Source organism: Mesoplodon densirostris, chromosome 3 (genome assembly GCF_025265405.1).
Source record: "Mesoplodon densirostris isolate mMesDen1 chromosome 3, mMesDen1 primary haplotype, whole genome shotgun sequence".
Taxonomy (NCBI): domain Eukaryota; kingdom Metazoa; phylum Chordata; class Mammalia; order Artiodactyla; family Ziphiidae; genus Mesoplodon; species Mesoplodon densirostris.
The window spans coordinates 131211864-131225790 of record NC_082663.1 but is presented as its reverse complement, the minus strand read 5'-3'; the positions used below and the strand labels follow the sequence as shown (position 1 = coordinate 131225790).

Genomic DNA, 13927 nt, shown 5'->3' with positions numbered 1-13927 from the left:
GTGCAGTAGTAAAGTGGAGGTGGGGACTTGCCCACCGCAACGTGCCCTGCCTGGCACTTTCTCTGGATTTCCTTTTCTATCTTGACAGTTCATCAAGAGACACGTGCACAGATACCTACGTATTTCAAAGCAACAGGCATCTTCCTCTGGAGGGAGACATCAATTTGGGTAGCAAGTCAGTACACCCTATCAGATCAAGGCCAATATTTTGGACAGCAATATTCATCACCATGGTAGCAATTCTGCAGCTGCAAGTGCAATGAGGCAATGGATGGTTGATTACAAACTGACCAATGTCCCAAACTTCAAGTCTGGCAACACACATACATACTAGAAAGGGTTTTTTTTCCCTACAGCAAAATAAGGTCCTTCACAGGATTGTTGAAGACGTGCTATGGTGGGAGGCATATTGAAGGCAGTGTCGTGGCTGGCACAGCAAGCGTGATGTGATGCTGGGGAACACAGCAGGGGCCACGCCATGCAAGGCTTTGAGGTCCATTTAAAGGATTTTGATTTCTGACCTTGGAGGGATGCAAAGCCATGATATGTTTTCAATAGGGGAGTGGCCTGATCAAATGTGCACTTTGTGGAGGGTACTGTGGTTTCTGTGAAAAGAAGTATTTGGCTGGGGGGGTTGTTAATATGGGACTTTATGTGACTTCCTATTTTTGGCCACAGGATCTATATAATGAGGAGATTGGAGAGTATGTTTTGAAAGACACCGTTCCATTTGAAATATCCACGTGGGGTGCATTTCTTCAATGAAGGACTTGTGGCCCCAGCTGCTGGGGGTGCATCCCACAGAAAGCCTTCAGCTGGCAGTGAGTTTGGAAATTGCCTGGGTTCCTCACCCGAGGTGCACGGCAAGAAATGATTGACGTGGAGTGTGAAGGTCAGGCCATCGTAGCCCAACACAGACCCTCTCGGAAGGGTCACTCCAGTTCAAGAGCTCAGCTTCGGGCTTCCCTGGTGGCGCAGTGGTTGGGAGTCCGCCTGCCGACACAGGGGACACGGGTTCGTGCCCCGGTCCGGGAGGACCCCACATGCCACGGAGCGGCTGGGCCCGTGAGCCATGGCTCCGGAGCCTGTGCTCCGCAACGAGAGAGGCCACAACAGTGAGAGGCCCACGTACCGCAAAAAAAAAAAAAAAAAGCAGGGGTCAAGGAGGGAAGGATTGGGAGTTTGGGATTAGCAGATACAAACTACAGGATGGATAAACAGCACGGTCCTACTGTAGAGCACAGAGAACTATATTCAGTATCCTGTGATAAACCATAATGGAAAAGAATATGAAAAAGAATGTATGTATACAAAAAACTGAATCAGAAATTAACAGAAGAAATTAACACAACACAAATTAACACAACATTGTAAATCAACTATACATCAATATAAAAGAAGAAGGAAAAGAAAAAAAATACAAACCAAGTTTGGGTTCCCTTTGTGGGGAGGGAGCATGCAGAAGAGGGGCTGGCAGGGTTCTATTTCTTGCTCTGGGTGGCAGCTACAAGGGTGTTCACTTTCTTGTTACTCATTAAGCTATATTTATGGTTTCTGCACTTTCATGAATGTGTGTTATATTTCACAATAAAAAGTTTCTAAAACTGTAAAAAATATAAATATAAATGTAAATATAAACAAAAGTTAGCCTCCTTGAAAAGAGAAAATGGGTGAGAAAATTCTCCATATCCTGGAAATGACAGTACCAATGGGACTCTGACAGGTAGCACTCTTTCTAAGTTCCTGCCAGCACTGTGTTATATACGCTGGGGGCACAGAGAACAGCAATTCCCATAGGATGCCTGCCCTTAGCAAGGACACAGTCCACTTCCAGGATTTTATCCCCAGGACATCATTCAGCAGAAGCACGAAGATGATCCCTGCAGGGAGATTTGTAACAACAACAAGACTGGAAACCACCCAGATATTTACAAAAGCAGGAGGGTTTTCTCAACCTTTTGATTACAAAGACTATCCAGCCTACCCACACCTATACCCTGGCAGGGTCAGCCTGTTCCCTATGGACATGGTGGTTGGTTTAGGGGGAGGCTGGTGAGCCTGCCCCAAGGGGGTGGGGACTTGGAGGCTCAACCAAGGGGTGTGCGATGTGATGGTGACGGGTCACAAAGGACTTGCGGTATAAATATGGTCGGGCCAAGAGACTCTGGCAGAGTCCTGCAGGGAGGTGACGAGTTGCTTTCGTTCCCTCTCTCTCTCCGAGACTCAATTTGTGGCTGGTGGCTCTGTCTTGAACGAAGAGAGCCATGAGCAGTGGGAGTTCACCTCATTACATGGCCAATAGCTACTGTTCAGTGGGGGTGTTGAGGACCTCCATGGGGGTCCTGCAACGACAACTGTACGAGGGAGGAGAGTATGACATTTTCAAGTACGCTCCCATGTTTGAGAGCGACTTTATCCAGGTCAGCAAGGAAGGAGAACTGATTGACCTAGACAACCGCGTCCGAAGGGTGACTGTGGGCGTCGCATCCACCAGCCCCCTCTTCCCACTACCTGACGTCATGCTGCTGGCCCGAACAACGAAAGTCTGTGAAGAGCATGTCAGATGCACCGGGATCACCAAGGGGAGAGGTTGCAAGCCCGTGAAGACCCTAGAGCTCACCAGGCTGCTTCCCTTGAAGTTTGTCAAGATCTCCATCCACAACCGTGAGAAACAGCAGCTGTGCCTGAATCTTGCTATGGGCCGTACTTTCTATCTGCAGCTGTGCCCCTCTTCCGATGCACAAAAAGACCTCTTTTCCCATTGGGAAAAGCTTGTCTATATCCTGAGACCACCGGTAGTCAGTTACAGCAGTACCCCGATGCTCCAAACTGGAGATGCAGCGACTACAGAGGATGCCAAAATCCTAGTGGGAAGCACCCACAGAGACTCAAGAACCCGGGGCAGGGTGCTTTGGGAGAGCAGGGCCTTCATAGCCTTTGGTGCTCTCTGAGACTCGCCTGGGAAATACCTTCTATTGTTGAAAAGGGTCAGGGACAAACGAGCTATCACTATGGGATTCACCACACTGGAGAGGTTCCGAGTGCTTCTCCACCTTGTCCCACAGGGCTGAATTTCAGAGAGACCTTAGGTATCATATCAGCTGCACTGGTCTCATCACCAGGGCTGTAATCCCTTCTACAGCATCCTGATTGTCTGGTCGCTTCTTGAACACTTACCCCAGCCCAGGTAGTCTCATCAGTTGTGGAACATCATTCACAGTTAGGAAGTCCTTCCTTCGTTGTGTCTCCCCGTGACGCCGACATGCTGATTCAAATCAGCCCAACCCGTGTAGTCACCAAAATGCAGAAGGTGTGCATCCCTTGACCCAGGAACCCCACTTCTAGGAGTCTGTCCTGCAGAGAGAGAAGCACAAGGGTATAAAATTAAAGTGTATATCATGGAGAATTGTATCAGTGCTTTCCCTGACCCTGGGACTGTTCAAGTAAAATGGAGTGGCCGTTTGACAGTCGTGCAGTAGATGGGATCTTGCATCCAACGGGAGCTTAGACTGCGTGATTTCAAAGGTTATTCTAAGTATAAGCCCCTGAGTTGCTCACCTCCAGGATGACAGAGGAGCAGACAGTTCAGATCTCACTTTCTGTCATCTCTATCTTACCTGATTCTCCTCCCCTTGGTTCAGACCACAGAGCTCCACAGAGAAAGGGATCAGGATGAGGCTGGGATTCACAAGCTTCGTGACGTGACTGGACCCACAAAAAGCGCCGAAGGATCAGCAGGAGGGATGACCGTGGGCCTGGCGGGAGCCACCATCAAGGATCCAGGAGAAATCGGATCCGGCGAGGCCATTGCAGGTGCCCCCATAGATCAAGTGCAGCCGTGAAAAGCAACGAAGTATTCAGCAGCAGGAATGACCATGGGCCTGGCGGGAGACATTATCAAGGATCCAGGAGAAAGTGGATCCGGCGAGGCCATTGCAGGTGCCCCCCATGGATCAACTGCAGCCGTGAAAAGCGCCGAAGGATCAGCGGCAGGGATGACCACCGGTCTGGCGGGAGCCACCATCAAGGATCCAGGAGAAAGCGGATCTGGCAAGGCCATTGCAGGTGACCCCCATGGATCAACTGCAGCCGTGAAAAGCGCCAAAGGATCAGCGGCAGGGTTAACCATGGGCCTGGGGGGAGCCATTATCAAGGATCCAGGAGAAAGCGGATTCGGCGAGGCCATTGCAGGTGCCCCCATAGATCAAGTGCAGCCGTGAAAAGTGCAGAAGGATCAGCGGCAGGAATGGCCATGGGCCTGGCTGGAGCCACCATCAAGGATCCAGGAGAAAGTGGATCTGGCGAGGTATTGCAGGTGCCCCCCATGGATCAACTGCAGCCGTGAAAAGCGCCGAAGGATCAGCGGCAGGGTTGACCATGGGCCTGGCGGGAGGCACCATCAAGGAGCCACCATCAAGGATCCTGGAGAAAGCAGATCCGGCGAGGCCATTGCAGGTGCCCACATAGTTCAAGTGCAGCCGTGAAAAGCGCCGAAGTATCAGCGGCAGGAATGACCATGGGCCTGGCGGGAGCCATTATCAAGGATCCAGGAGAAAGCAGATCTGGCGAGGCTATTGCAGGTTTCCCTCATGGATCAAATGCAGCCGTGAAAAGCGCCGAAGTATCAGCGGCAGAAATGACCATGGGCCTGGCTGGAGCCACCATCAAGGATCCAGGAGAAAGCGGATCCGGCGAGGCCATTGCAGGTGCCCCCCATGGATCAACTGCAGCCGTGAAAAGCGCCAAAGGATCAGCGGCAGGGTTAACCATGGGCCTGGGGGGAGCCATTATCAAGGATCCAGGAGAAAGCGGATCCAGCGAGGCCATTGCAGGTGCCCCCATAGATCAAGTGCAGCCGTGAAAAGTGCCGAAGTATTCAGCGGCAGGAATGACCATGGGCCTGGCGGAAGCCATTATCAAGGATCCAGGAGAAAGCGGATCCGGTGAGACCACTGCAGGTGCCCCCCATGGATTAAATGCATTCGTGGAAAGCGCCGAAGGATCAGTGGCAGGAATGGCCATTGGCCTGGCTGGAGCCACCATCAAGGATCCAGGAGAAAGCGGATCTGGCGAGGCCATTGCAGGTGCCCCCCATGGATCAACTGCAGCCGTGACAAGTGCCAAAGGATCAGCGGCAGGGTTGACCATGGGCCTGGCGGGAGCCACCATCAAGGATCCAGGAGAAAGCGGATCCGGCGAGGACATTACAGGTGCTGCCAGTTTATCCTTGCAGGACATGAACCTGGTCTTGGCGGATGATGCCAGCACATCCTCGACGGTGGGAGATGGTCCAGAGAGCAGCATGAGCATGGTGTTGCCAGTTGCAGTCACAACCAGCAAGCGTGCTGCTGGAAGAGTTGAAGGGAAGGTCGCAGACCCCGTGGTCTCCACCTTGCAGACTGAAGGCTACATGTCTGAACGGGATGGAAGCCAGAAGGGCTTCCACCCCAGGGATGAAGCCTGGAGAGAAAAAAAGAAAAGAAGGACACGTCTTCATCGAGGAAAAGTTCCCATCACCGCAGGACACGTGAAGGTCACCACAGGACAGGAGGGGACAAGACCCAGAAATCATCCTCCCACTGGTCCTCATCTGGCCATGGAAACTCCAAAGTTGACAAAGGACGGGAGGACAGCTCGCAAACTGAGGAACAGCCAGTCCGCCACCAGTTCAGGGACTCTAAGTAAGACATCCAGTAAGATCCTCTCCTTCTTTAGGAGCTTCAGAGTCATTCCTGGTTCAGAAACAAGGCTCACACATGACCATTGAGAGGCAGACAAAGCCCCGGTTGGCTTCCATGTTTAGCACACATTTGCTAAAAGGGGAGAAAAAAACAAGGACATGATAAACACAAAATTCACAATACTGGATTTCTGTAGGGTAAAAAGAAGGGAGGGATGGTCTGGGAGGAAAAGCTCTTATGCAAAGCCGTATGTCCATGGGAATGTATTATCGTTTCCATTTTATTTTAACATCTCTGACATCAGGATGATTTTTATACTGCTGTCAGCCAAGTGGCAGTCACTGCCTTAGAAATATCTCAACCAATTTGTTTCACTGTTGTTTTCCTTTCAATATATGCACAAGAGATGGATGACAAAGTCTGAAAGAGATCTTTCAAGAACTATAAGATAAAGAAACTAAGGGACATAAATACTCACTATCCAGGAACACAAGAAAGGTTTAGAGGTATTGTTAAGGAATAACAGAATAATCCAAAATGCTCTGTACTGATGAACTATGCAAATTATGTATGCATGTGGAAAGCGATTCTAAAAATAAAAAAAATCATAAATGAGATTATGAAATCTCATTTCATACTGAGATTATGCATTCTTAAATGCCCATCATAAAAAAGTCTTTCCAATTTAAAAAAAAGTTGTAAATAAATTTCATGAGTCCATGAAAATCATTCAATTGTTAACAACAGTTGATAACAGTTGGATTAGAGTAACTGTTGATAACAGTTAACCACCGTTGGATTTGAGAAGAATGCCTCTGAGAACCATGTGTGTTTTTTGTTTTTGGGGTTTCTTTTTTTGCGGTATGCGGGCCTCTCGCTGCTGTGGCCTCTCCCATTGCAGAGCACAGGCTCCGGACGCACAGGCTCAGCGGCCATGGCTCACGGGCCCAGCGGCTCCACGGCATGTAGGATCTTCCCGGACAGGGACACGAACCCGTGTCCCCTCCATCGGCAGGTGGACTCCCAACCACTGCGCCACCAGGGAAGCCCCATGTGTCTTTGTATGAACCGGGGAGTCATCTGCTAGCCTTGCAATTCTCTGCTCATTCCCTTCTGTGACAACAGGGTCTACTAGGATGGAAGTTGGGTTTCCAGTAAAACTTAGGGACTTTCTCTGCAGAGCAAATTAAGTGGTAGAGGTGGAGGAGGTGAGAAATAAGATACGGATTCTGGGAGGAGTGGTAGCTTGGGAGGATGAGAGGAAGCCCTTCTCAGTTGCTCTGGTGGGTGGCTGGAAAATCCCATCTTGTGATTTCCGATACACAAAGACCAATAGATTGCGGGGATCAATGTGTCCTTGGAGTTCACTCTTGAAGCAGTGGGTCTTGGTAAGAGGAGAGAAAGAGCCATGTTCTCTAAGACCTGAGAGGGATTTGGGGGAAGCCTTCCGGAAATGTGAGGAGTTACGGGGTAGAGGAGGGAGATAAAGGGGAACTCTTTCCCAAGCCTTTGACTCAGAGCCCCAGATTTTCACTATGCCAGAGGCTGAATCAGCCTACTTAAAACAGCTTCATCTTAGGATTCTGTACCCTTGGCTTTACCTTTTGTCTTTCTTAGCGTGTATTAGGCATTCTCACTCCCTCACCCCAAAGGACTTCTTTAACGTGAACCTAGTTAGTCCACTATGCAGGGCGTTCGCTGAGCAGACCCACAGTTGACACAGTTTACACCTCCAGTGCAGTAGTAAAGTGGAGGTGGGGACTTGCCCACCGCAACGTGCCCTGCCTGGCACTTTCTCTGGATTTCCTTTTCTATCTTGACAGTTCATCAAGAGACACGTGCACAGATACCTACGTATTTCAAAGCAACAGGCATCTTCCTCTGGAGGGAGACATCAATTTGGGTAGCAAGTCAGTACACCCTATCAGATCAAGGCCAATATTTTGGACAGCAATATTCATCACCATGGTAGCAATTCTGCAGCTGCAAGTGCAATGAGGCAATGGATGGTTGATTACAGACTGACCAATGTCCCAAACTTCAAGTCTGGCAACACACATACATACTAGAAAGGGTTTTTTTTCCCTACAGCAAAATAAGGTCCTTCACAGGATTGTTGAAGACGTGCTATGGTGGGAGGCATATTGAAGGCAGTGTCGTGGCTGGCACAGCAAGCGTGATGTGATGCTGGGGAACACAGCAGGGGCCACGCCATGCAAGGCTTTGAGGTCCATTTAAAGGATTTTGATTTCTGACCTTGGAGGGATGCAAAGCCATGATATGTTTTCAATAGGGGAGTGGCCTGATCAAATGTGCACTTTGTGGAGGGTACTGTGGTTTCTGTGAAAAGAAGTATTTGGCTGGGGGGGTTGTTAATATGGGACTTTATGTGACTTCCTATTTTTGGCCACAGGATCTATATAATGAGGAGATTGGAGAGTATGTTTTGAAAGACACCGTTCCATTTGAAATATCCACGTGGGGTGCATTTCTTCAACGAAGGACTTGTGGCCCCAGCTGCTGGGGGTGCATCCCACAGAAAGCCTTCAGCTGGCAGTGAGTTTGGAAATTGCCTGGGTTCCTCACCCGAGGTGCACGGCAAGAAATGATTGACGTGGAGTGTGAAGGTCAGGCCATCGTAGCCCAACACAGACCCTCTCGGAAGGGTCACTCCAGTTCAAGAGCTCAGCTTCGGGCTTCCCTGGTGGCGCAGTGGTTGGGAGTCCGCCTGCCGACACAGGGGACACGGGTTCGTGCCCCGGTCCGGGAGGACCCCACATGCCACGGAGCGGCTGGGCCCGTGAGCCATGGCTCCGGAGCCTGTGCTCCGCAACGAGAGAGGCCACAACAGTGAGAGGCCCACGTACCGCAAAAAAAAAAAAAAAAAAAAAAAAAAAGCAGGGGTCAAGGAGGGAAGGATTGGGAGTTTGGGATTAGCAGATACAAACTACAGGATGGATAAACAGCACGGTCCTACTGTAGAGCACAGAGAACTATATTCAGTATCCTGTGATAAACCATAATGGAAAAGAATATGAAAAAGAATGTATGTATACAAAAAACTGAATCAGAAATTAACAGAAGAAATTAACACAACACAAATTAACACAACATTGTAAATCAACTATACATCAATAAAAAAGAAGAAGGAAAAGAAAAAAAATACAAACCAAGTTTGGGTTCCCTTTGTGGGGAGGGAGCATGCAGAAGAGGGGCTGGCAGGGTTCTATTTCTTGCTCTGGGTGGCAGCTACAAGGGTGTTCACTTTCTTGTTACTCATTAAGCTATATTTATGGTTTCTGCACTTTCATGAATGTGTGTTATATTTCACAATAAAAAGTTTCTAAAACTGTAAAAAATATAAATATAAATGTAAATATAAACAAAAGTTAGCCTCCTTGAAAAGAGAAAATGGGTGAGAAAATTCTCCATATCCTGGAAATGACAGTACCAATGGGACTCTGACAGGTAGCACTCTTTCTAAGTTCCTGCCAGCACTGTGTTATATACGCTGGGGGCACAGAGAACAGCAATTCCCATAGGATGCCTGCCCTTAGCAAGGACACAGTCCACTTCCAGGATTTTATCCCCAGGACATCATTCAGCAGAAGCACGAAGATGATCCCTGCAGGGAGATTTGTAACAACAACAAGACTGGAAACCACCCAGATATTTACAAAAGCAGGAGGGTTTTCTCAACCTTTTGATTACAAAGACTATCCAGCCTACCCACACCTATACCCTGGCAGGGTCAGCCTGTTCCCTATGGACATGGTGGTTGGTTTAGGGGGAGGCTGGTGAGCCTGCCCCAAGGGGGTGGGGACTTGGAGGCTCAACCAAGGGGTGTGCGATGTGATGGTGACGGGTCACAAAGGACTTGCGGTATAAATATGGTCGGGCCAAGAGACTCTGGCAGAGTCCTGCAGGGAGGTGACGAGTTGCTTTCGTTCCCTCTCTCTCTCCGAGACTCAATTTGTGGCTGGTGGCTCTGTCTTGAACGAAGAGAGCCATGAGCAGTGGGAGTTCACCTCATTACATGGCCAATAGCTACTGTTCAGTGGGGGTGTTGAGGACCTCCATGGGGGTCCTGCAACGACAACTGTACGAGGGAGGAGAGTATGACATTTTCAAGTACGCTCCCATGTTTGAGAGCGACTTTATCCAGGTCAGCAAGGAAGGAGAACTGATTGACCTAGACATCCGCGTCCGAAGGGTGACTGTGGGCGTCGCATCCACCAGCCCCCTCTTCCCACTACCTGACGTCATGCTGCTGGCCCAAACAACGAAAGTCTGTGACGAGCATGTCAGATGCGCCGGGATCACCAAGGGGAGAGGTTGCAAGCCCCTGAAGACCCTAGAGCTCACCAGGCTGCTTCCCTTGAAGTTTGTCAAGATCTCCATCCACAACCGTGAGAAACAGCAGCTGTGCCTGAATCTTGCTACCGGCCGTACTTTCTATCTGCAGCTGTGCCCCTCTTCCGATGCACAAAAAGACCTCTTTTCCCATTGGGAAAAGCTTGTCTATATCCTGAGACCACCGGTAGTCAGTTACAGCAGTACCCCGATGCTCCAAACTGGAGATGCAGCGACTACAGAGGATGCCAAAATCCTAGTGGGAAGCACCCACAGAGACTCAAGAACACGGGGCAGGGTGCTTTGGGAGAGCAGGGCCTTCATAGCCTTTGGTGCTCTCTGAGACTCGCCTGGGAAATACCTTCTATTGTTGAAAAGGGTCAGGGACAAACGAGCTATCACTATGGGATTCACCACACTGGAGAGGTTCCGAGTGCTTCTCCACCTTGTCCCACAGGGCTGAATTTCAGAGAGACCTTAGGTATCATATCAGCTGCACTGGTCTCATCACCAGGGCTGTAATCCCTTCTACAGCATCCTGATTGTCTGGTCGCTTCTTGAACACTTACCCCAGCCCAGGTAGTCTCATCAGTTGTGGAACATCATTCACAGTTAGGAAGTCCTTCCTTCGTTGTGTCTCCCCGTGACGCCGACATGCTGATTCAAATCAGCCCAACCCGTGTAGTCACCAAAATGCAGAAGGTGTGCATCCCTTGACCCAGGAACCCCACTTCTAGGAGTCTGTCCTGCAGAGAGAGAAGCACAAGGGTATAAAATTAAAGTGTATATCATGGAGAATTGTATCAGTGCTTTCCCTGACCCTGGGACTGTTCAAGTAAAATGGAGTGGCCGTTTGACAGTGGTGCAGTAGATGGGATCTTGCATCCAATGGGAGCTTAGACTGGGTGATTTCAAAGGTTATTCTAAGTATAAGCCCTTGAGTTGCTCAGCTCCAGGAGGAGAGAGGAGCAGACAGTTCAGATCTCACTTTCTGTCATCTCTATCTTACCTGATTCTCCTCCCCTTGGCTCAGACCACAGAGCTCCACAGAGAAAGGGATCAGGATGAGGCTGGGATTCACAAGCTTCGTGACGTGACTGGACCCACAAAAAGCGCCGAAGGATCAGCAGGAGGGATGACCGTGGGCCTGGCGGGAGCCACCATCAAGGATCCAGGAGAAAGCGGATCCGGCGAGGCCACTGCAGGTGCCCCCATAGATCAAGTGCAGCCGTGAAAAGCACCGAAGTATTCAGCGGCAGGAATGACCATGGGCCTGGCGGGAGCCATTATCAAGGATCCAGGAGAAAGTGGATCCGGCGAGGCCATTGCAGGTGCCCCCCATGGATCAACTGCAGCCGTGAAAAGCGCCGAAGGATCAGCGGCAGGGATGACCACCGGTCTGGCGGGAGCCACCATGAAGGATCCAGGAGAAAGCGGATCCGGCGAGGCCATTGCAGGTGCCCCCATAGATCAAGTGCAGCCGTGAAAAGTGCCGAAGTCTTCAGCGGCAGGAATGACCATGGGCCTGGCGGAAGCCATTATCAAGGATCCAGGAGAAAGCGGATCCGGTGAGGCCACTGCAGGTGCCCCCCATGGATTAAATGCAGCCGTGGAAAGCGCCGAAGGATCAGCGGCAGGAATGGCCATTGGCCTGGCTGGAGCCACCATCAAGGATCCAGGAGAAAGCGGATCCGGCGAGGACATTACAGGTGCTGCCAGCTTATCCTTGCAGGACACGAACCTCGTCTTGGCGGATGTTGCCAGCACATCCTCGACGGTGGCAGATGGTCCAGAGAGCAGCATGAGCATGGTGTTGCCAGTTGCAGTCACAACCAGCAAGCCTGCTGCTGGAAGAGCTGAAGGGAAGGTCGCAGACCCCGTGGTCTCCACCTTGCAGACTGAAGGCTACATGTCTGAACGGGATGGAAGCCAGAAGGGCTTCCACCCCAGGGATGAAGCCTGGAGAGAAAAAAAGAAAAGAAGGACACGTCTTCATCGAGGAAAAGTTCCCATCACCGCAGGACACGTGAAGGTCACCACAGGACAGGAGGGGACAAGACCCAGAAATCATCCTCCCACTGGTCCTCATCTGGCCATGGAAACTCCAAAGTTGACAAAGGACGGGAGGACAGCTCGCAAACTGAGGAACAGCCAGTCCGCCACCAGTTCAGGGACTCTAAGTAAGACATCCAGTAAGATCCTCTCCTTCTTTAGGAGCTTCAGAGTCATTCCTGGTTCAGAAACAAGGCTCACACATGACCATTGAGAGGCAGACAAAGCCCTGGTTGGCTTCCATGTTTAGCACACATTTGCTAAAAGGGGAGAAAAAAACAAGGACATGATAAACACAAAATTCACAATACTGGATTTCTGTAGGGTAAAAAGAAGGGAGGGATGGTCTGGGAGGAAAAGCTTCAACAGAGTGGGAATTTTTCTATTATGCAAAGGGTATGTCCATGGGAATGTATTATCGTTTCCATTTTATTTTAACATCTCTGACATCAGGATGATTTTTATACTGCTGTCAGCCAAGTGGCAGTCACTGCCTTAGAAATATCTCAACCAATTTGTTTCACTGTTGTTTTCCTTTCAATATATGCACAAGAGATGGATGACAAAGTCTGAAAGAGATCTTTCAAGAACTATAAGATAAAGAAACTAAGGGACATAAATACTCACTATCCAGGAACACAAGAAAGGTTTAGAGGTATTGTTAAGGAATAACAGAATAATCCAAAATGCTCTGTACTGATGAACTATGCAAATTATGTATGCATGTGGAAAGCGATTCTAAAAATAAAAAAAATCATAAATGAGATTATGAAATCTCATTTCATACTGAGATTATGCATTCTTAAATGCCCATCATAAAAAAGTCTTTCCAATTTAAAAAAAAGTTGTAAATAAATTTCATGAGTCCATGAAAATCATTCAATTGTTAACAACAGTTGATAACAGTTGGATTAGAGTAACTGTTGATAACAGTTAACCACCGTTGGATTTGAGAAGAATGCCTCTGAGAACCATGTGTGTTTTTTGTTTTTGGGGTTTCTTTTTTTGCGGTATGCGGGCCTCTCGCTGCTGTGGCCTCTCCCATTGCAGAGCACAGGCTCCGGACGCACAGGCTCAGCGGCCATGGCTCACGGGCCCAGCGGCTCCACGGCATGTAGGATCTTCCCGGACAGGGACACGAACCCGTGTCCCCTCCATCGGCAGGTGGACTCCCAACCACTGCGCCACCAGGGAAGCCCCATGTGTCTTTGTATGAACCGGGGAGTCATCTGCTAGCCTTGCAATTCTCTGCTCATTCCCTTCTGTGACAACAGGGTCTACTAGGATGGAAGTTGGGTTTCCAGTAAAACTTAGGGACTTTCTCTGCAGAGCAAATTAAGTGGTAGAGGTGGAGGAGGTGAGAAATAAGATACGGATTCTGGGAGGAGTGGTAGCTTGGGAGGATGAGAGGAAGCCCTTCTCAGTTGCTCTGGTGGGTGGCTGGAAAATCCCATCTTGTGATTTCCGATACACAAAGACCAATAGATTGCGGGGATCAATGTGTCCTTGGAGTTCACTCTTGAAGCAGTGGGTCTTGGTAAGAGGAGAGAAAGAGCCATGTTCTCTAAGACCTGAGAGGGATTTGGGGGAAGCCTTCCGGAAATGTGAGGAGTTACGGGGTAGAGGAGGGAGATAAAGGGGAACTCTTTCCCAAGCCTTTGACTCAGAGCCCCAGATTTTCACTATGCCAGAGGCTGAATCAGCCTACTTAAAACAGCTTCATCTTAGGATTCTGTACCCTTGGCTTTACCTTTTGTCTTTCTTAGCGTGTATTAGGCATTCTCACTCCCTCACCCCAAAGGACTTCTTTAACGTGAACCTAGTTAGTCCACTATGCAGGG

General features: G+C 49.5%; 1 protein-coding gene across 1 annotated transcript; it reads left to right on the top strand.

Moving 5' to 3' along the window:
• Positions 1-9714: 9714 nt before the first annotated feature.
• Positions 9715-12009, top strand: LOC132486024 (Golgi-associated RAB2 interactor protein 3-like; the record flags this gene model as incomplete). Its single annotated transcript, XM_060092677.1, has 4 exons — positions 9715-10293; positions 11068-11146; positions 11336-11493; positions 11608-12009. Coding segments are annotated over 4 exons (1218 nt in total), but the record flags the coding sequence as incomplete, so codon positions are not given.
• Positions 12010-13927: the final 1918 nt, after the last annotated feature.